General features: G+C 39.2%; 1 protein-coding gene across 4 annotated transcripts in view; it reads left to right on the forward strand.

Moving 5' to 3' along the window:
• The window catches only part of BICC1 (BicC family RNA binding protein 1), a 333,531-nt gene that overhangs the window by 263,345 nt on the left and 46,059 nt on the right, over positions 1–24,127 (forward strand). For all 4 annotated transcript variants that reach the window (XM_089683147.1, XM_089683149.1, XM_089683150.1 and 1 more), the window contains exons 6-8: positions 7,872–7,925; positions 13,573–13,767; positions 23,303–23,554. In XM_089683147.1, the coding sequence (XP_089539273.1) occupies positions 7,872–7,925; positions 13,573–13,767; positions 23,303–23,554 (501 nt within the window). The remainder of the gene's footprint in view (positions 1–7,871; positions 7,926–13,572; positions 13,768–23,302; positions 23,555–24,127) is intronic.

The raw sequence follows: 24,127 nt of genomic DNA on the forward strand, positions 1-24,127 counted from the left end.
AGCCTTCACAGTTCTGGAACAACATCCTATGGACAGATGAGACCAAGATCAACTTGTACCAGAGTGATGGGAAGAGAAGAGTATGGAGAAGGAAAGGAACTGCTCATAATCCTAAGCATACCACCTCATCAGTGAAGCATGGTGGTGGTAGTGTCATGGCGTGGGCATGTATGGCTGCCAATGGAACTGGTTCTCTTGTATTTATTGATGATGTGACTGTTGACAAAAGCAGCAGGATGAATTCTGAAGTGTTTCGGGCAATATTATCTGCTCATATTCAGCCAAATGCTTCACAACTCATTGGACGCCGCTTCACAGTGCAGATGGACAATGACCCAAAGCATACTGCAAAAGCAACCAAAGAGTTTTTTAAGGGACAGAAGTGGAATGTTATGCAATGGCCAAGTCAGTCACCTGACCTGAATCTGATTGAGCATGCATTTCACTTGCTGAAGACAAAACTGAAGGGAAAATGCCCCAAGAACAAGCAGGATCTGAAGACAGTTGCAGTAGAGGCCTGGCAGAGCATCACCAGGGATGAAACCCAGCGTCTGGTGATGTCTATGCGTTCCAGATTTCAGGCTGTAATTGACTGCAAAGGATTTGCAACCAAGTATTAAAAAGTGAAAGTTTGATTTATGATTATTATTCTGTCCCATTACTTTTGGTCTCTTAACAAGTGGGAGGCACATATGCAAACTGTTGTAATTCCTACACCGTTCACCTTATTTGGATGCAATTACCCTCAAATTAAAGCTGACAGTCTGCAGTTAAAGCACATCTTGTTCATTTCATTTCAAATCCATTGTGGTGGTGTATAGAGCCAAAAATGTTAGAATTGTGTCGATGTCCCAATATTTATGGACCTGACTGTATATGCTTTTGGCTGACCTGGGCTTGAGATTACTGCCACTGCTTCTGTTTGTTTCTTTTTACAAAGCTATACTAGTGCACAATGGACTTTCACTTTGCTTGACAGTTCTAAGGATTTTCAGCCTGCTCTTTAAGACCCTCACATTTATAATTATATCATACTTATCATTTGCAGATTATTTATTGCATGTATTTCCTAGCTGAGGTGTACTAATTGCTTGTGATTAGCATCTATTTTGAATTCTCAAGCACTGGTGACAGCTTATGCTTTTTATACAATTGACAACTGCATGAGCGCAGCAATCTGGATTGCTTTGTTTTAGCTGTATTTTATTAGCAAGAAATGTAGTACTGTTCAGGATTGGAAGATATCATCTTTTTTATGCCATTATTAATAAGGATATGTCACATTGTTGCACATAAGCCAATCTGCTTGGGTGATTAATTTCCTGCTTTAGCAGTCTGTGTTCCTTTCTTTTTGATTAACTAACCTTACATAGGCATATTTTATTCTGTCCGCTTCCTTTTAACAGCATAGAAATAAGGGAACTACCACTGTTCTCTTGGTTTTAAAAGTGTAAGCTCCAGGGCTGTCATCCTGATCCTGGCTTCACTTCTTATGTGTGGGGAACTAGAAACAAGTCTGAACTCCCACTGTGCATTAATTATCTAGGTCGGTATCTAACCAAACGGTGAGCTCAGGATGACAACATAAAACAACAAAGAATTAAATTCAAAAACATAATTAAAAACAAAAAATATATATATTTCTATAGCACAGGAGGGTCCAATAATATTATCTTCCACATCTGAAATCGATAGGTCCCCCAGTTATTCGCTTATGGTGAGCAGAAATAAAATAAATGCAGTCAGCACTCAGATGTTGTGTGGCGCAAACAGTAAAATATAACCGTGTTTAGGATATCCATAATAGAAAATATATCCACTAAAACATTCAATCGCAATCCGCTTGACCAGCATGGAAAAATAAAAAGATCTCATCGTTTACTTACTCGACCAATTGTGTATGCCATTCTACTGTTGCACTGTATAGCTGTTAAAGTGTTACTAAACCCACAACAGTGAAATCAGTCTGTACATGCAGTAAAGCATGCTTGTTATACTCACTGTGGAACCTAAGGTGTTACTAAACCCACAACAGTAAAATCAGTCTGTATGTGCAGTAAAGCATGCGTGTTATACTCACTGTGGAACCCAAGGGGTTAATCCTCTGCATTGTATAAAAACACGGTTTGATCCTGACTTCTCTGATCCTCCCCTTTTTCCAGTGTTTCCCCACTTATTTCCTGATAAGGCATATCGTGTGGAGTCACTCTGCACGTGCTCAGTTTGGTGTGTGTTGCTAGAGTTTTTTTTTCTTGGGAGAGTGCATGTGATCAGCACAGGGCCAATCAGCACTGTCCAGACAGATTTTTTTTTGGATTTTACATGTCGGAGGAGGAGCTGATGAAGGAACGGTCTAATGTGCGGATGAAGACATGCTCCTTGATGTACATCAAATATTCAGTAATGAATCCTACCTGGCTACAACACCCAGTGAACCCTGCAACCATCTATTGAGCACTTATTACGTGGTGACTGAGAACTCCTCTTCTGAGACTCGAGAGAGCCAGCATGCTGTCACAGCAAATAGGCCTGCTGAATTGAATTATATCCGAGTATCTTTGTGCCTGCCTGCCTGCCCATTGATCTGGAGGGGTTCCTAGTGAAGACACTGTCTGTTTAAAAGTCTGGTTCAGCCCAGATAGTAGATCACCAGGAGTTCCTATATCTGAAGAATCAAGGAGAAATCCGTAAGGCTTTGTGGCCCCTAGGGGTCACTGAGTGTAGGTGAGAGGCCACTGCAGCCATTTTTTGAGGAGCGCCTATTGGTGGGTCACGATTGTTCTTGCACGATCCAGAAGACTAAAGCACTTCAGCTGTGTTTACACGTTTGCTCACATTTATTGGACTTTTGATATATTTGTGTCATTTTTCTTTGCATATGATGAGCACCTATCCCTCTACAGGGATTCACGCTTTTTTAGGTTGAGTCCCATTTGTGGGGACAAAGGGTCACATATTTATTAATCCCCCAATGGGATTGGAATCACTATATGCTAGTCGCTTACTAGGTCTGCTGTGACCTTAGTTGTTTTAGAGCACATAGTATCACCTATTTTCATATATATGCCTTTTGCATTGTATATTTATCTGTTATTAAGCGCTACACCATCTCTTTAGCACTGTCCAGACAGAGGTCAGGGGTTCTGCATCCTCCTAGAGCAAAATGAAAACTCCTCCTACAAGCTTTAACCAGTGCTCGGCTGGACACTGACAGAAGTCACAAGACTGCTCTAACTACTAATGATAAAAGGAATTTAGCAATTTATATAAATAATTGCATTCCATGTTCTGTGTACTGTGGGAGACCAGATAGAGTGAATGCAGGGTCCTTGGTTTAGTAACACTTTCCAGACTGGACATTTGTCCATAGGATATATTCTAGATGAAATAATTACCCGCCATAAATAAGTGGAATGCTATATGCAGTTGATCGAATATGTGAACGATGAGATCTTTTTATTTATTTCTAGAGCAAACATAGAACATACAGTAAGACACTTTACTAGGTATCCAGAGAAAATACTTTGATGTATTACAATAGTTATTGGAATGCACATTGTTTAAGATGCAAATGCAGTGGAGGCTCAGCAGCTCTGTAACAGATAAAATTGAAAATAACATGAAGATTGTTATCAGATACATTCCTTATATTGTAAATAGCAACTTAAGGATGAAAAATTGTAATAGGACGATGAGATCTTTTAATTCCATGCATGTCAAGCAGATTGTGATATATTGTCACTTATTTTAAAAATAAGCCAGCAGTGGCAGTTCAAGCATTTCTCTCCTCCCTGAGCGTTGAAAGTTTTAGGATGGAAGCACACCTTTGCATTATGGTAATGTGCACTAAACCTGTAAGATGTGTTACTTCAATAGGCGTTAACACACAGCATATGTGTGTTGTGAATCATTGTTATTCTTTCTGAATGGCATCCCAGCACACATATACAGAAGACCTTAAAGTAGAACTATAGATAAAAGTTTTTTGCATTTTGTTTCATTTTGGATAGAGAAAGGGAGGGTTGTAACCCTTGTCAGATTTTTTTCGCCATCTGTGTCCCATTGCAGAGATCTCCCTCCGCTTCCTGTCCCATAGCCAAACAAGAAGTGAGAGGGAATCATTGCAAATTAAGGGGACCCCCAGGTCACCAGAACTAGTGTCCCCATTGGAATAAATCCCTTCTATTACTTTTCTGGGGAAAACCTAAAATTAGCGATTTTCTTATGCTTTCTTTCAATGATAATGGTACACAGGACAAATAGGCTAAATCTCCCTAATGGGGATAGACGGCCCAAAAAATCTCACAAGCATTCTAATCCCTCTCCACTCTGTCAAAAAACAAAAAGTTTTGCCTTTAGTTATACTTTAAAGTGGCTATAGTTGATATTATTTTTTCATGTAAGATCTGTACACATAAACATTTGATACATAGGATATACCCCAGTATTTTTTTTGTACGAGATTTTGTCTGCTCTGTGACAGCTTATGCCTTTTTTTGTATCCTTATTGGCTATCTGTGAACCTTTTTGATTAATTAAAAAATGTCAGAAAAAGTGGTTGTAAACCCTTACATATACCCAGTAGCGTGACTAGCCTTAGGTAATACACAACAATGAAACAAATCCTTCTATATAAGTTGCACCCGTTTATCTGTAGCTCTCTCTTCTCTACAGTCTACTAAAACACATATTACACAGCATCTCTGAGCGCTAGAAAGCAGGGGGTAAGGATCTGGCCTGACACACACTGCAGAGCTATAGCACAGAGTTCTCTGATAGCTGAGCTGGAGGGAAGGGACACACCCCCTCGAACATACATACATACACGGCTAAGGCTGAGTCACCTCCTGTGTGCTGGAGTAGGGGTGAACTGTTTCTATGTTGGCCTAAAGTCTTTCCAATGACTAGTGCAGAGAGAGGAGAGGAATCACACTCAGTGGTTTGGATTCAGTTCAGTACACACTTTACAGCAGGGGTGGGCAATTGAGTTCCCAAGGGGACACATGAAAAACTTGGACTGTTGTGGAGGGCAGGACTTAATTCTGCTCAGCAATAATTTTGGATCCGAGAAGGTCTGCAAGTATGTAAACACAAAGAAAACAAACACCTGGCACTAGAAATAATACGTACAACTGTTCATGAAATAGGTCTCTTTTAGATGGGCGGTTGAGGGGTAGTAAAAATAGTCAGCTGAGCTGTGGTTTTACCAACCCTGGCCATCCACCCGAACTGTAAATTAACAGTTGGATGCAGCTATTCCTATGCTGCGTCCATGGCATTTTTAACTTGTGCAGTAACACAAACTTGCTGATTTAACTCAATAGCTCCGTGCTGCAACTGCGTGCAATGCACATGATTGTGGCATGGTAGTGCAGCATTTTAGGGTTATATCAGGTGGTGAGGAGGCGATATACAGTAACACCTTCTCGCTGCCTGTCAAATGCCCTCTGAAAAGCACTGTCACTGGAAGGGGAGAGCCTGAGATTTGGACAGTGGGTATTTCTGCAGATCCTGACCTGGAGAGAAGAATAGGTGAACGGCTGCTGGAGCTTGCAGTGAAGGCGTGAACACAGGAAGAACTTGGCCAAGTAGCAGAGTAGTGGGAGAGCTTCAGGATGTTCCTTGAGGCAATGCTCTCCCACCAGAACCGAGCCTCTCTTCTGTACCGATCAGCTCCTCTAGTTCTTTCAGCTGTCCATACATATATCTGTCATTGTGCCTCTCTGAGCCTCTCAGCTTCCTCAGTGAGGCTTGCTGAGAGTGGAGGTCTTTGAGGGCAGTATGTGGTCCTAAACAAAACAAAAAAAAAAAGGTTAAAGTCACACCTAGTCACAGTACAACATCTTGGGAGAATTTGACATATTCCTTGTTGCTTTTGACCTCTGACTTCAACTTGCTGTTTTATGGGATCAGCCATTGCAAGAGAGGAAAAGCCTGAATGTAGCACAGAAATATAGTTGCAGGACAGGATGTTTTGGGCACATAGCAGAATAGCTTCCCGGTTTCCATAAAGAATTAAATTCTATTAAAGGTGACCTGTACTTGAATGTTCACATAAAGTTATGTCAGCAGTCATTCAGGGACTGAAATGCCTTTCCTGCAAACATGTTGCTCTAGACATTCTGCAGTACTGCCTGCATGTCTGATTGCCTATGCACATGGTTACATGATCTCTGCTGAATTCCACTTCACCAGAGATCACGTGACCAAGTGCCGAGGCCTTTAAACACTTGGCCAGCAATAAATTCAACTCAAACATATTTTCTCCATGACAGATATTTCAGCCATTTTATTAGGTCCTTTCTTTACTGAGATTGGCCAGATAGGTTACCTTTGCTATATGCTTTACATTTGAGTATACATTAGGTTTGCTTTAAGAACATAAAATGTTTACCTCTATATTTGTTAATTTGATTCACACTTTTGGCAAACATACGCACATTCTAGATGTATGGAAAACCTGCAATGTGCTGGAGACTATATAAATATGCATACATGGAGCACTAAAATCCTTGGATTCAGAGTTAAGATATAAGTGAGGTGTGTAACTAGTGTATATTTTTTCTTAAGCCTCGTACACACGATTAGAATATTAGACAAATAATTGTGCTTTTTTTTTTACCTTTTAGTCTCCTATCACAAACGAATAGGTTATTAAATACTTCCTATAAGATAGAATAGAGCTTCCTGCAATGATGTAATGTATTCTTTTGTTTCCATGCTTGTACGGTCTTGGTCACTCACATTTTTTCGAGCGAATATTCTACTGATTAAACAAATATTGTTCCTTCTATTCTCATACGAGAAAAAAATTCAAGTTTGTCCCTTCTGAATCACTGACAGAGAAAAAATGTGAATATAAGAATTATGCTTTTTTTCTTAAATGAGTTTACAACATTATTGCTCAAGGACTCTGACTGAAGTGTATTGAAGATACAGACGGGGACCTAGCATTTTCAGAAAGAGGCCAGTAATCTCAGCCCCTGTACTTCTTTTTTTAATAGGTGTATTTTAAGCTCCCAGGTCTGCGAACCAACTGCAGCAATATCATTTCATTCACTGAATTGCCCAAGTGTAAGATGGGAACCTAAAAGTCTACTACCCACACATCTTTGCGGTACTAGACACAATGAAAAATCAGTGATTGGCTATTTATTCTCTAGATATTCTCATTAATTAATTTTGAATTCTTGTGTCTTTTGCTTACACCTGTGGCAAAGATGATTTTGAACACTCAATGCCTGTCTCAACCCAATGCCCCCTCCATGCTGGTTCACATATATACGGATTGGATGTGGTTTGAACCGCATGTGAAAAAACAATGCTTCCTATGTTGCCAGTTTACATATGTCCAGTGCACTGGTGGTGCGAATAAAGTGTGGTTTGAAAGAGTCAGTACGATTTCTGAGCAGTGCAGTCCGGTTCAGGTACGGATTGCAGGCTTTTGAGTTCTATGGGAACAGTTTCTAAACCACATATGTGTGAGCAGAATGAGCCTGAGAACTAATCTTGGCCCGACCCTGATGTAAACCTGGCATGAACCGGTGAACAACTACTGTATCAATTAGCTGTGAAACCTGAGCTTTAATCCACATTGCACATGTGTGAATCAGCTCTCCTCGTTAAAAGCTAGCTGGAAAAGTAAGGTGTCTTATTTCTTGGTAGAGTTTACTATTTCATGTTAGGTTTTATATTATGATTAACATATTTTGTCATTGAATAGTAGAACAATAAAGCTCAATGTAACTTTTTGACACCATTTTTATATACTGTATAGGAAAAAATATTGTAAAATATATGTTGTGCTTGTGTGCTGAATTTACATGTTGAAAGTGTGATAATAATGATGAATTTTTAAAATTTATTTATAGGTATCAATTGCCGGACAACCTGCGGGGGTAGAATCTGCAAGAGTAAGAATAAGGGTAAATATTGGCAAGGGTTTGGTGTCTATTCTGTTTATCTTTTGAAATAATTTTTTACTTCCATTTGAAAAGTGTACTCAAAAACATTAATTTAATAGACTGTGATGTGAGTAATTTTGCATTACATCCTATCCTTATCTAACCACTCAACACTTAATCTGAAAGCTTGTCAACACTAAGTTTTCTAGCTAATTTTCGCCTCTGTCTACATTTGTACCAAACTCTTTCTTCCTGTTAATTTTCTTCAATTAGACCAGCGTTACTAATTGGAACATTTAATGTTGGACTTTGGTGTGACTGGTGTTAACATCAGATGAACATTGGTTAACTCCTTCCCGCTGGCCGCATTCATGGATGTGGCCTCTCAGCAGGTGGGCCTTCAAGCCGAGGGCCCCCATATATGTGCACCCCAAAAAAAACAGAACTTTGGTGTGAGTGCACACTACTGACACAGTTATCGGAAACTAACGGAAAGCTTCCGATCTCTGCTTGCAATGTGGAGATTTCTAATCATGTGACCGCTGTGACAGCCAATCACGAAGGTCACATGATCACAAACCATGCCCCGCCTTCCAGCATCTAAAATCCATTAGAGGACTGGGAGGAGCCAGCGCACAGCTGTTTAAGGTCTTTATATTACTCCAACACACATGAACACTCAATAAGTATCCATAATCACAACACTGCTGTTACAGCCAGTAGGATCCATATAATAAAGCCAGGTTTATATCCTGACAATAAATTGGGATATCTGCCAAACGTTTTTCAGCACATAATGCTGAGCTTTCATCCTACATTGATAATTCTTCATTTTATTTCAACTGTTTTTACCACCTACAATGCCAGAATATTATCCTAGGTATTGCACAATATGTAAAGTTCTGTTGATGAGCATAAAAACTGGATATCAATAGTAGATATTTGCAGTAATATTCTGTAGTTCTAAATCTGCACATATGGTATTATAATCACTCTCCACTAAAAAGTAAATGATTAGTATTGGCCCTGATTCTTTAAGTTTTAGATAAATTACACTTTGTTTTTCCTGAGATTTACAGTACTTATTAAATTCCACCAAGCCAAGATTTAGGCTAGTTTCCGAGTACCAGTGCTCTGTAATGTCTGATTGGGCTGCTGGTTTTTTTGGCTGGATGAATACCATTGTGCTGTTTTGGAAAAGCTCCCGTGAAAATGGTTTGGATGTTTCAGTGACATATTTCATACTTCCTTCATTGCTTTGTGGTTTTTAACTCATCAACATTTTAGACATTTTATGATTTTATAGCCCAGACTAAACCACCTTTCTTCAAGCAGCTCTTCCATTTATCATTTATTACTGATCGTGTGATGAATGCTAAAGTACACACAAGCAGAAGCACTGAAAGATTATTTGTTTTAGATCTGGCATTTATGTTGCATATGAAATTCCTTGGACACATCTTTCACACCACACAAGCCATTCAGTCAACCGTTAAAAAAAATTGGAAAAGAGGAAAATTACTACTTACACCATGAAGGAGGGCATACGCCTTTTGGTTGTGAATTATATTTTTTGCTGATTTTTAGAAAGAATTTTACCTTGCTCCTAGCCAGCAAAATGTCACAAGCAGAGGGCACTTTTCTATACTATCAACTATAAAAAATACATTTTGCATTGAGCTGGAACCAAGTCAAATTCTGGGGATTATGGAACGAGATGATGATGGTGGAAAACACACTGTCACATCTCTGATTAACTGCTTCAGCTCTTGTGTTCTTTATAACCTTTATGGACCAGAGCAATGTTTACATTTCCACTAGGCAGCCTTTTTCAACCAGGGTGCCTTCTGGGTTCTTTAGGGGTGCTTTGGCAAAATGCCTTAAAATTGCCCAAAAATTGTCAGCAAGGCCAGCAAGTGGATCAAACCTGCCTTTTCTTTTCACAAAGCCACAGTTTTTCATTGTGCAGCATTACAACCTTGAGCACCATGCGGACCAGCCTCTGGCATCCATACAACCGATAATGTCATTGGTTGATAAGAAGGGTGTTAGGCACCTGCATCCTCATTTGCTCCTTCCCTGTCTCTCCTCCCTGTCTCAGCACTGGGGTCACCTTAGCTGAGTGAGGGAGAGAAACTGAGAGAGAATATAAATGCTGGAATACTAGTCAGTACTGGTATACTGGTGTATTTGCTTTGTCTGAACAAATCACCTATAACTTTGGGTGTCCTTCATGTGTATATGCCGGTGCATGTAAAACTATTGGTTTATTTTTTAACTTTTAGAATGGGGTGCCTCGAAATTGTATTGGACTTTAAAGGGTGACTTGGCTGAAAAAAGGTTGAAAAACACTGGCTTAAGGTGATATATACACTCTTTTGGGGACAAACAAGGCTTTCTTCTGGCGATATTATCTTGCTAAAATTATTTTATTTTTAATGTGACATAGACAAAAAAGATTGCATTTTTTTAATTGATTTTGAGTATTCGTGTTTGAATAAAATATTTTTACTGTAAATAAAAAGTTAGGAGAAGTAGGGCTTCCCCCCCATTTATACTTACCTAGGTGGATGCAGCATCGGTCTCATGCTGCATCTGTCCTCCGCCGGCTCCAAGTGTGAGGACTCAGTGATCACATGAACACTGATCGCTGAATACTCACAGCCACTTTGAGCAGAGAGTGGTGACTGTCAGTGACCACTCTCTGCTCTGCCCCCTCCCCAGCACTCGCTGGAGCACTGGGCTGTGCAGGGGATGGAGCGGCTGGCTCAGGCTCTAAGCACTTCGCTGAGAGGCTGAGCCAGGTGCCGCTCCAGACACTGGGGTGGATTCATACTTTAAAGTCGGGATCTTTGCCCAGCCTGGGCCAGCTGAGTGACGTCAGCCAACAGCAGACTTCAGTCAGCTGAAAACAGGTCACAGGAGTGCAGAACAAACTGCACTCCTGTGATCCACAGAAGTGGATCTGCTTTAATCTGCTTTAAATTTATTTTCTGTTATAGTTTAATTTTAAATGGAATCGAACATGATGTTTCTGGTAGCAATCATAGCAAAGTTTTTCAATTTAGCACAATTTGTTATGCAATGCTGAGAAAATCAAATGAAAATCTTAAATTATTAATAGTAAAAAATCAGAACTGATAAGCAGAAAAATGGATGAGAATTTAGGGCTGATTAGTATAAGAATAAGGGTAAATATTGGCAAGGGTTTGGTGGCCTTTGAATGCATCCTCTGCTTGTCTATTCTGTTATCTTTTGAATCAATAATTTTTTACTTCCATTTGAAAAGTGTACTCAAAAATATTTATTTAATAGACTGTGATGTGAGTAATTTCGCATTACAACCTATCCTTATCTAACCACTCAACACTTAATCCGAAAGCTTGTCAACACTAAGTTGTCTAGCTAATTTTCGCCTCTGTCTACATTTGTACCAAACTCTTTCTTCCTGTTAATTTTCTTCATATAGACCAGCGTTACTAATTTGAATATTAATGTTGGACTTTGGTGTGACTGATGTTAACATCAGATGAACATTGGTTAACTCCTCCCCGCTGGCCGCATTGATGGATGTGGCCTCTCAGCAGGTGGGCCTTCAAGCCGATGGGACCCATATATGTGCACCCCAAAAAAAAACAGAACTTTGGTGAGAGTGTGCACTCCTGACACAGTTACCGGAGACTAACGGAAAGCTCCCGATCTCTTCTTGTAATGTGGAAATTTTCAATCATGTGACCGCCAATCACGAAGGTCACATGATCACCAACCATGCCCCGCCTTCCAGCATCTAAAATCCATTAAAGGACTGGGAGGCACCAGCGCACAGCAGTTTAAAGTCTTTATATTACTCCAACACACATGAACACCCAATAAGTATCAATAATCACAACACTGCTGTTACAGCTGGAAGGATCCATTCACTACTTTCCCTGGCAAGTATTGAGGGTGCCCTTGCATATGCAAATTACCCACAGGACTTAATCCCACTTGTCTCTTGTGTGTAGAGGGTTTCTTATGGGGGTATCCTACTGAATCCTCAATCTCCAGCACTCATCCCAGGTACTTCCAAAGATGCTATAGTTTGTAATGTCTCCTCAGGTGCAGCCCTCCACATATCAGGGAATCTTCAATCAACTGCAGTTTCTTATGGAGTGGTTCTGTTGGGGACCACTTCTGATCCATTGTGCACCAGTGTTTTTCCCCTTGCTCTGCTAAATTAAACACAGACATACTAGACTTCTCTGAGTCAGTTGGTATCCCTCTGCAACTCCGTTATCAAATGTTGTTTCCCTGTCTTTTTCATATTACCCCTAAATCAGAGGTTGTTTTGTTCTACCTTTGCATTGGAGGAATCCACAGTTTGCTTGCCTTTACTGTTTCACACCAAAGCTTATCACAAAGTCTTTCCTTTATTCTATGACTTCATAGAAAAACATTTTGAAACACCACATTCTCCCGTACCATACTAAATCATGCCTAATTGGTCAAATTCTATTTTATGAGAGCTCTCCACTGCTGTGATCAATCTCAATCTATATAGTATGCATGGACAAATTGCTGTAGCTTTTCCAGTTCTTCTGTCACATGGATCTCATGTCAGCACACATGTGTAGACACCTTGGTTAAGGTGCTGGACTGTGGAATTCTTGTATAAGAAGCATTTTTTTCTGCATGATCTTTGAGGGACAGCATCTCTTTGGATTGATATGAAATACTATTTATCTAGGATGCTACTTGTAGTAAAAGCACTTTTTTTTTCTCAAGGAAAAGGATTATGCTGCAGACCAACAATTGTCCCATTCTCTGATTGTTGGGAAATGTTCTTTCATTTACTCCATCATTGTTCTTGTCAAGACCCTCCAATGTTCCCTGTCCACCTACAAGTCTTGGCACATTTTAAAATTCTCAGACCAACTGTCCTCTGCATGAAAGTATGCCCCCACTTTCAAGGGTGGGGGATTACTTATTAACCTTCGCAGGTTGCATACACGTCTTGATGCTTGTGTTCAGAAAAGGGGGTTCAAGAGCTTCTTTGCACATGCCACATCCTCTTTCTGTGTCAGAACGCAGCTCTTATTCAAGCCGTCTTGGATCTTCTGTATCTAGGTGTCATTGCCCAATTGAACTCTTTAGATGTTCTGTTACTACATTTTTATTCGTTTTGACTTGTCTGACAGAGTAAGACAGAAGATTACTGGGAAGATTTTCTGCAGAAAGGTAAATACAAAACCTTGCAATGTTAAGGCAGTGGCTCCTCCCTTCTTTATTTTCCCCACTGTTCCACTTTGCTTGAAAAAGAGAAATGAAGTGTAATGAATTGATTCAGTCTTACAAAATAGAGGTATATGGTTATTCTTGGGGGTATGGAAATCTCAGGGGGCATTGACTCAGAGGACCAATGACTTTTATGAATATACTGTAGACAGGTGATGTGTGTCAAGATGTTTTTCATGGAGTGTGTGTAACACAGTCCATTCTATTTTACAGCTTTCATGTGTGTGCACTGTGCTTGGAACAGAGTGACCACATTTTGGGACCCTGAACCATTTTTGAAAATGTTGTATTTGCATCCTTTTTTTGTGAAAGTTATGTGGTGTTCCTCTAACTTCTGTCTCTGCAAAAAGAGTAACTCTACTTTAACTCTGTTATAATGTTTTATTTCCTACAGGAATTGCTGCCTTTGGTTCTGATGTTTGAGTTGCCCATAGCTGGTATTTTACAGCCAATTCCAGATCCAAACTCTCCCACAATCCAGCACATTTCCCAAACCTACAACATAACAGTTTCTTTCAAGCAGAGGTCCAGAGTGTATGGTGCTACTGTTATTGTGAGAGGCTCCCAGAATAACACCAGTGCTGTTAAGGTAATTGTCTTTTAATTGTCTTTTAAACATATTAATGCTGTAGATGTACCGTGAATCGGGCCCTCTGTCTGCTTTAAGCTTCCATTTGCAATCACAATTCTGTTTACCCAGCTGTGAAACACCTCATCCCGAAAGAAGAATTTCAGAAAAGTATAGTAAGAATTCATTTTCTATAATTTATTGATGTATTGCAAAATTCCAGCTCTAGTGCTTAGATTGTAGATCAGGCACCAGGTGGTCTTTAGTGAAATTAATCTCTTGGTGTACAAAAGATGCTAAATGCCTTGTCATTTTAAACTGCTGAATCACTAAAACGTTTATATAGATTTGTTTTCAAAATGTTTGGAAAATTCCTTCCCAAATGACTTGCTAAAGTTCAAAATGTGCCTCTTGACAGATTTTTATTGTAACCCTACCATGCTGATATAGGGAATTGCCATTTAAAAAAAAAATGTGCAGTGGTTTTGAAAGCAAATTTCACAGACATGTTCAGGCTGATATCTGAAAGGACAGTGCATGAGTTGTCAATAACAACCAAATTAATTTTCCTAATGCAGGCTATAAAAATTAAGTGGAGGTATAGTCTTAAATCTGTCATTCCCTGATATTTTTTTTTCCTTTTTATAACACATCTACACATAAAAGACAAATAAAAGAACTCGGTTTCAGATGTTATTTTTTACTTAATAAACCTGGAAAAATGTATTTAAAGGATATCTATGGTCAAAATGTAAAATCCTTATATTCAAATTCACATTGAATGTCAATTATCTCTAGCCTACTACTATTAATTTGAAGGATCTTGAAGCATTTACACTTATGGCGTGTTCCCACTGGTGCACTGTGGTCAAACGCAGATAAATCGCTGTGAACCCAAACCTCAGTGCCCTGGTGTGACCCCACTCTTATTTTAAGATCCTTACACATTTATTTCCTTGAATTTTGTTGCACTTATTCACAATGCCCTATGAATTGGCACTGCTTTGTCACAGAGTTCATGGAGCCTGCATTCTGACCTACAAAGGTGCTGAGAGGAGGAGGTACAGATCAGTAAACAAATCAATGCTATAAGAAATCTGGTTCTTTTAAGACCAAAAGGGCTTAAAAGATGTTGAAAGGCCATGGCCTGGAGCCCTTTACAACACAGTGATAGAAAGGTGATTGTAACAGAACCGGACACAGAGTGCACTTGAGTATTTCCGTTAGACTCCCGCTCCCCTGTCCGAACACAAATCCCCGGACAGCACCGCTGACCAAACAGGAAATAGACAGCACCAGACTCTTCTTAAGACAGGAAGTCAACTGCTTTATTTTAACACAAACACAAGATATATACACAGGGTGAGGAAATACAACCAGGAACAGGAAACACAGCAGGCCGTCCCATCAGGGGGAAGGGGTGCAGGACACCCCCCCCCCACCAAACCAAGACACACAATAGAACAATGGGATAGCAGCAGACAATACAGGGACACATACATCCCATAATAGTTTGCTGGCAAGCATAGAACAATGGGATGCAGCACATGGCAGTGAACAATGAACAACCCCCACACCAATACACAATATCAGGACAGACCACCCTGTACCCCTAACAGGCACAGGGTGGGTTACACTTAAGAGGAACAACAGGGGTCCCCCCACCCCCAAAAGTCACTCTCGTCACAGTGATCCCCTGGATCAAAATTTATGGAGCCAAAAAAGAGGCTTAAAAGAGAGACCACATTTGTTATGACATCATTTGGATAATACCGCAGCATGTTTTTGGATCTTTTTGGAATTTTTTGACATGGAATGATGGACTACTATCACTGACTACATTTATTCCATCTTTGAAAATTGGAAGAAATCTATTAAATACTGTTGCAAATATTGTCTGTATTCTGGCCTTTTTTCAAAGGGGAGACAGCTTTATTTTTTAAACTGTATAATTTGTGCATAGAGACTAGAAGTTCAAACCATAGTGTATAAATGTACATTTGCGTCTTGTCTTAATACTTGACTCAAAGTCTTAACCTCAGATAGTTGCTTAAAGAAAATACAGTTCTAGAGGTTTTTCTTGGACTTTTAAAAATAATAAATGTTAAAAATGCGGATGTGAGAGCCTGGGATTCCACCTGAGCGTGCCCATGGTCATCTATTAGACCTTAACTTGAGTTTTATAACCTGCACTAGAAAAATAACAGAAAACCTGGTTTTGATGCACCATATGTAGGAAACTATGAAAAAAGTGTTATGACTGCTGCCCCTAAAATCTTATAAAAGCTCCCCCATGTGTCACCATTAGTTTTCCTTGTTATGTTCCTGTAGGGAATATGTGTGATGCTAGTGAAATGCAGACTGGGGTTGTTTTCAGCTATGCACCTTGTATACATTCCAGTTCTGCACAAACCCAATACTTAAACAAAATTCCTTCACTCATTTCCCCCTGCTCAAATTCACCCTTCATCGCAAAGACTGGGAGGTCTTCAGTGATTTTTCACTTTAGATTATATACTTTTCTCCCGGCTAACATAGTAATACAAAGGCTCTAATGCCTTCTCATCCAATAAATACATAACATCAGTTATGTTCTTTGGATAATGTAAAAACACAGATACTGTATAAACTGTCTAGTTTACTCAGTAGTTCAACCCAGCCTTTAGCTATGCAATTATCTAAAATGTAACAGATGGTGAAGTTTTCATTTGTATGAATATGTTGAGCTGCCTCTAGTTTTTTGCAATGTTCTGCTTATGATTTTTAAGCAAAATTCCGTCATGTTTATGCAGCAAAAATTTCACTACTTGAAATAAGACCTAAAACGGTAAACAACTAATAAGATATCTTGTCAAAATATTTAATGTACTGTAGCTTTAAAAACAAGCATGTAATAATTCCACCCAAAAAAAAGTTTTTTACAGGAAAAGCTTAACCCAGGGTTTCTCAATCAGGGTTCCTCCAGAGGTTGCAAGGGGTCCCTTGAGCAATGAGCAGTTTTTGTCTCTCATGTAAATTCTCACTGACACCATTGATCTTTTTAGCTATCTGTAAGGGGGTAATTCTTCCCAATGACCACAAGTGTAAGGAGCATTCTTACCTCTGACTATCACACTAATGTATCATGAATTGTAGATAAAGTCATTTTTAGCAGGGGTTCCCTGAGACCGGAAAGTTATGTCAAGGGTTCCTCTGCATTGAAAAGGTTGAGAAAGGCTGGCTTAACCACTTGAGTACCAGCCTGTAATACCCCTTGAAGGAGTAATGTTCTAATGCACAGAATAAGGGAAGCAAAAGGGTTAATATAGAGGTCGCATAGAGACAGAGGAAGGTGGCATTAAACAGTTACCAGAAAAATGATGCCTGTGTCACTGAAACAAAATTAATGGATCTGCCTTTCTGTCTTCTCCTGTTGTAAGTGGAGTTGGAAGCATCAACATTGTAAACATTACCATGTGATCGCTGTGATGACCATCTAATGACAGCTTGGTACACGGCTATTACTGGATGGATCGGCTGCCTGACAGCTGTTTATTCAGTGCTGTTTATGAATAGAACTGGTTAAATAAAGGGCCAATCTGCTGTTGAAAAACATACCATGGTAGACAAGAGGCTTAAGTATATGTAAACTTTATTTGTAAAACAACCCTTTCAGTTTATGATAGAAATGAAAGAAAACCATTTGTATAGATGTAAAAAAAACCCCAATACTTTTTTCCCCCTTTTTTAAAAGTAATCACCTACCCTCTATTTTTAGCTGCATAAGAGCTAGAGCAGGAGAAACAGCAGCTCACTGATCTTCCCAGTGAAAGGCTGTGCAGGGGGAAGGGGTTTCAGGACAAGTCTGATCATTGGAGGAGCACAAGCTGTGTTCCCAGCACAGCTAGAAAACTGATCATGGTGTGTTCTCCTGTTTAGTGTGGTCAGTTTTTAATAGGAAAGGAGAGGGACTTGCAGGAACACCAGGGATTTCACACAAAGGAAGCAATACAAAGAGAACAGGATACTTTTTAATAAAAGTATATGCATAGTCTTTAAAGTAGGCATAAACCCTACTTGACTGACATTTAGTTTGATAGAGCACTCCATATTATAAACAATTACCATGATTTTATTTTTGAGACAAAGTATTCCAAAATCTTTCATCCTTTTTGCCTTTCCATAATGTTAATTTCTCATTTTGGGTTTCCTGATGGTGACAACCTTGTACCATGCCTAGGCATGGCTACTTGTAGTCTCAGTTGGGGTTACATGTGGGGGGATGCGGGGGCTGGTGCTACAGTAACATTTTACATTCTGAATATGGATGTAACATATTACAAAATGTGAATGTATTCTTTTATTGCAAGATCATCAGGAATTATTTTAATAAAAGATTTCTTTTTTTAAAAAGGAAAATTATTTTTGTATTTATAATATGTTAAAACTTGAGATTTTAGTGTTTTTATTTACATAGACTTTAAATCATTCTGTGGTTTTGTTTTCTAAAGAATTGTTTACTGCTGGAAAACCCCTTCTCTGATGTGGTGTTTTTTTTTCTTTTTTCCTTTTTATGTGTTCTTTCGTTTTTCTTTCCCAGAAAGTTCAGGTCAGCAGTTCACAACTTAGGCTAAGATAATAATCATAGTTTGAATAACAGGTTAATCGATAACATGGCAATTTATTCAAGTGTGTCAAAAGCCAAGACGCTTTTTTTTTTTTTTTGTCTTATTTTTGGAAAGAAGGTCGCTTTTGCCATCTGGATCCCTCTTAGGGAGATTAAAGGATAGGTTCACCTTTCGTAACATGTTACATGTTATGGTCAGACCAGTCCTGCACCCCCCGATCCCCATTGTGACAGCTAGCAGGAGATCTTCCCCTCCCTGCTAGCTGTTAGAATTTAAAAAATGTGTGAATCTGTGAATGGGAAAACTACAAGTCCTGACAGCCTTTGCAGCTTGTAGTTTTCAATGAACTACCTTGGTGTTCCACAGCGTCGTGGTAGTTAATTGAGCTTTCCTGTCAGTAAGTATCTGCTTGTCCGTATGGGATGTACAAGCAAGCAGATATGATAGGTCAGGGGGAGACCTGCATTGCACCAGCAATGGCAAGGTGCAATGCTCTTGAAACAAAAAATAATACATTTTACCTGCAAAACAAAAGCGAATAATTTTTTGTTATGTGAACTTCTTTTAACTCTCTATATGTATATATACTGGCAGAACCATCTAAGAGGAGATTTCCCTAATTTTGAACGATTTCCACTTCTTGAAATATCTACAGGATAGGAAATAAGATAAATTTCCCCAATAACAAACTAACAGGTTTAACCCCTTCACGCCTAAGGGTAAAACAAATCTAAATGCCTAAGCACAATTTTGCAACATTGACATGTGTTAGTAAAACCGTACATATCATCACAACTACTTTGTACATCTAGGTGAATTATACCGCCTTTTTTCAGGTCAAATTGGGTTTTCATTTGGTGGTAAATGGTAATGGCTGGCTCCTGATTTTTTATTTTTTTTTTACTATCAAAGGAAAACTGGCCCAAAATAGTAAATAAAAACGTTTTTTTTTTATTTAGCTGTGTGTTTCTTGTTACTACCATAACCTACCACCAAAGAACAACCAAAATAAATTATCCAGCTCTTGACGATCGCAGCAATACCATATAGGTGTATTTTATTCATAGGTAGAGCCGTATCTTCCATGGCTTTCCAGGAGGACACCAGAGTTCCACATCCTTACTTCTCTGACAGGAAGAAACCCTTACAAAGTTTAATGTTAAATAATTTTTCATCCAACTCAAACGAGTGGCCACATATCTTCATAAGAGACCCATGATTATATAGTTAGAATAGCCATTTAGATATTTGTATATTGCGATTATATCGCCTCTTAAGTGTCTCTTCTCCAGGGAGAATGTTTCATGTTTGTAGTTGTTCCTCATAACTGGGGTCCTCCAGCCCCTTTATTTGATTTGTTGCCCTTCTCTGAACTCTCTCCAGTTTCAGCACATTCATCCTGAGGACTAGTGACCAAAACTCAATGTCATATTTAAGATGTGGCTGAACCACATTTCTGTAAAATAGTAGAATTATAGTTTTGTCTCTTGAGTAGATACCCTTTTAATGCATGCTAATATTCTGCTGGCCTTGCTGGTTGCAACTTTTGCATTGCATGCTATTGCTGAGTCTGTCACCTAATAGGATCCCCAGATCCATTTCCCTCCTGGATTCCCCCAAAAATTCTCCCCTAGTGAGCAACTTGCATTAAAAATGTTTACCCCCACCCCCAAGTGCATTGCCTACATAGTTTACATAGTTTAGTCTGGTTGAAAAATACAAAAGTCCATCCAGTTCAACCATTAAAAAAACCCGTTATAATCCTATATCCACAATTGATCCAGAGGAAGGCAAAAAACCCAGCAAAGCATGATCCAATTTGCTCCTGCAGGGAAAAAAAATCCTTCCTGATCCCCCAAGAGGCGATCGGATATTCCCTGGATCAACTTTACCTATAAATGTTAGTATCCAGTTATATTCTGTGTATCTAAGAAAGAATCCAGGCTTTTTTTTAAAGCAATCTACTGAGCTGGCCAGAACCAACGCTTGAGGGAGTCTATTCCACATTTTCACAGCTCTCACTGTGAAGAAACCTTTTCCGTATTTGGAGATTAAATTTCTTTTCCTCCAGATGTAAAGAGTGCCCCCTTGTCCTCTGTGATGACCTCAGGGTGAATAACTCTACACCGAGTTCACTATATCAACCACTGATGTATTTATACATGTTGATCATATCCCCACTTAATCTCCTCTTCTCAAGAGAGAATAAATTCAGTTCCTCTAATCTTTCCTCATAGCTGAGCTCCTCTATGCCTCTTATCAGTTTGGTTGTCCTTCTCTGTACTTTCTCCAGTTCCCCAATGTTCTTTTTGTGAATTGGTGCCCAAAACAGAACTGCATATTCCAGATGAGGTCTTACTAATGATTTGTTCAGTGGTAAAATGCTCTCTCTCTCTCTCTCTCTCTCTCTCTCTGGAGTCTATACCTCTTTCAATACAAGAGAGGATTTTGCTCGCTTTTAGAAACCGCAACTTGGCATTGCATGCCATTATTGAGCTTGTGATCTACCAAAACTCCTAGATTCTTCTCCACCGTTGATTCCCCCAGTTGTATTTCCCCTAGTATGTATGATGAATGCATATTCTTAACCCCCAAGTACATAACCTTACATTTATCAATATTAAACCTCATTTGCCACATAGTTGCCCAGTTAAAGAGTGCATTGAGGTCGGCTTGTAAGTTGAAGACATCCTGTAAGGACATTATTCCCTGCACAGCTTGGTGTCATCTGCAAAGACTAAAATGGGATTTTTAATCCCAGACCCTATATTGTTTATAAATATATTAAAAAGTAAGGGTCCCAACACTGAACCTTGGGGTACACCACTGACAACCCTAGACCATTCAGAGTATGAATCATTAACCACTACTCTTTGAATACAATTTTTTTTTCAGTTTTTTTTAACCATTTACATACGGATTTTTCCAAGCCTGTAGACTTTACCTTACACTTTAGCTGTGTGTGGGGAACTGTGTCAAATGCTTTTGCAAAATCCAAGTATACCAAGTCCACCACCACCCCTCTGTCCAAGGTTTTGCTCACCTCCTCATAAAAAATCTGATTTGTTTGGCAACTTCTGTCTTTCATGAATCCATGCTGTCTATTGCTTACAATATTTATTTCCTGCAAGAACACATCTATGTGGTGTTTTATTAAACTCTCCAGTATCTTCCCAACTATAGAAGTTAAACTAACAGGTCTATAATTACTTGGTAAAGATTTGACACCTTTTTAAATATTGGCACCACATTGGCCTTACGCCAATCCAGTGGTACTATGCCAGTCATTAAAGAGTCTCTAAAAGTTAAAAACAATCAATTCTTTAAGGACCCGTGGGTGTATGCCATCTGGTCCAGGTGCTTTATTCACTTTTATTCTGTCTAAATATTTTTGAATCATGTCAGTTGTGAGCCAATGTGGATCATCTGGAGCTGTGTCAATACCATGCCCATTATGTACAAGAGCTCCCCCATGCTCCTTTTGTATATACAGAGCTGAAGAAGGTATTCAATAAATTTGCCTTCTCTTTGTCCCCAGTCACCCACTCTAGATTATTTTGTAAAGGGCCTACGTGCTCGGACCGGACCTTTTTACTAATATATTTGAAGAATTTTTGGGGGTTGGTCCTGCTATCTTTTGCAATGCTTAGCAGTTTCAGTATTAAACCTCATTTACCATGCAGTTGCCCCCACCCCTCTATTTTATCAAGGTCTTCTTGTAAAGCTGCTATATCCTGTTGGGATGTTATTACCATGCTTAGCTTTGTATCATCAGCAAACATTGAGAATGAACTATTTATACCAGCCACAATTTAATTTATGAACAAATTGCTTGTGAAGACTTCTAAATTTTCAGAGATTAGTTGCTCTTAGGCTTCATGTACATAAGCAGCTGCTAATCTCAAGTTTAGGAGCTTTTGGCATTTTTTTGCCAAAGCTCCTAAACTCAACTCCATAAATGCCTATGTGTACATAGGCTTTTAGCAGAGTTTAGGAGCTGCCATGTTTTGATGAGATTAAACTTCCCTCTCCTGAACGGGGAAGAATCGCATTCAAGATGGGAACGTTTTGACCGCTGGAAAATGCAAAACCGCGGTACTGCTTTTTTGCAGAGATTTGCTGTTTCCCGTGGCTGGCAGTCAGGGTAGGCTCATGTTCATGAAGCCTTACAGTGTTAGAAAAATATACATGGTCAGAGTGAGTAGATAACTTGATAACATCAAACACCCAATAGGAACATGATATAAGACCTTAAGCTGGCCATATGGGATTAATTAAAAAAAAAAAATAGAATCCTCCATCCACACAGACAAGGTGAATGGAGGATTCTCCTCCTCCAGGTTACTTTCTTCTGACAGCGGCTACAGCTGTTAATCGACAGAAAAGTTTCCAACATAGCCCTTTGATCAAAGTGAAATAAATAATTGAACTCTATCAAGCAGGGGAGGCCACACATTGATCAAAATTTGTTGGTCCCTGCTGGAGCAGCTAAGTTTCAATCAGTGTCTTGCCAGCTTTAGAGGACAACTAAGTGAGATTACTAGGGTGGATTCTGGGAAAACTGGGTAAAATACACATTTCTTTTCAAAACCGCAGCTGAGGGAATTGAAGACAAAGAGACAAACTACTGTATTCAGTATGGATTGTGCTGGGGTTATATGGCTAATAAATATACTGAGGTAAAAAAACACGAAACATAACATGCCCTCTTATGTATTTACTTATTCCCTTTGCCCTTCAGTCTTGACATCCATAACATTAGCATAGAGACCAGGTAAGCTAATATGTGCATAGAAGTGATGGGAGTATATTGGAAATGTTGCCCCCTTGGCTTTTTTCAAGTTTATTGATGGAGAGTATAAAGTAGCGGGTACTTTATTATGTATAGTATTTCTGGGATAAATTGTTAATTGATGGTCTTATAACTTCTTTAATGCTCTTTTTCATAGGAAGGAACAGCGCTGCTGTTGGAACATCTTGCTGGTAGTTTGGCAAATGCCATTCCTGTTAGCACACAGCTGGATATTGCTGCTCAGCATCACCTCTTCATGATGGGCCGCAATGGAAGCAACATCAAGCACATTATGCAGAGAACAGGTGCTCAGATCCACTTCCCAGACCCAAATAACCCTTTAAAGAAGTCTACAGTCTACCTCCAAGGCACCATTGAATCAGTTTGTCTTGCCAGACAGTATCTCATGGTATGTATTTTTACATGGTTATAGGGTGTTCTGCAAGCCATTTATGATTTTTAAAAGTGTGTGTGTCTTTGTAAAACCATATGCTCTTGTGCACGGCTACTTTTAAGGCTTCATGCACACTTGGGCTTTTTTTTTTTAAATACTTTTCTCCTAGCCAGGCACTTATTTCATTAGCCAGAATTTAAATTTATTCTGGCCATTGAAATTGTAAAAAATGCGCTAAACGTGCATAATGCTTAGGCATGTTTAAATGCGTTTATCCGTGTCAGGCATGAACACTCCTCTCTTAAACAACACTCAAGTGATGCTTCTTTTTCTGTAAAATATGCATGTTTGAGCTCAATGTACATGAGGCCTAAAAGAAAAGTATGATGTTGGCAATTTGCAATCCATTATCTATTTCCTTGGTTCTAGTGTGGTATTTATGCTCAGCTAGCTCAATGGACTTGAAATTTTGAGTAAGTTTTGTGTTATTTTATACTGTTCCACTAGATGGCACTCGTAACCTACTGTTTAGTGTGTGTGTCTGTCTGTCCTTCTGTCTGTCTTACAAATTGCAATACATTGTGTAAA

The sequence above is a fragment of the Staurois parvus genome, unplaced genomic scaffold (genome assembly GCF_062004578.1).
Source record: "Staurois parvus isolate SC_StPar_1 unplaced genomic scaffold, SC_StPar_1.0 ptg000303l, whole genome shotgun sequence".
Classification (NCBI taxonomy): domain Eukaryota; kingdom Metazoa; phylum Chordata; class Amphibia; order Anura; family Ranidae; genus Staurois; species Staurois parvus.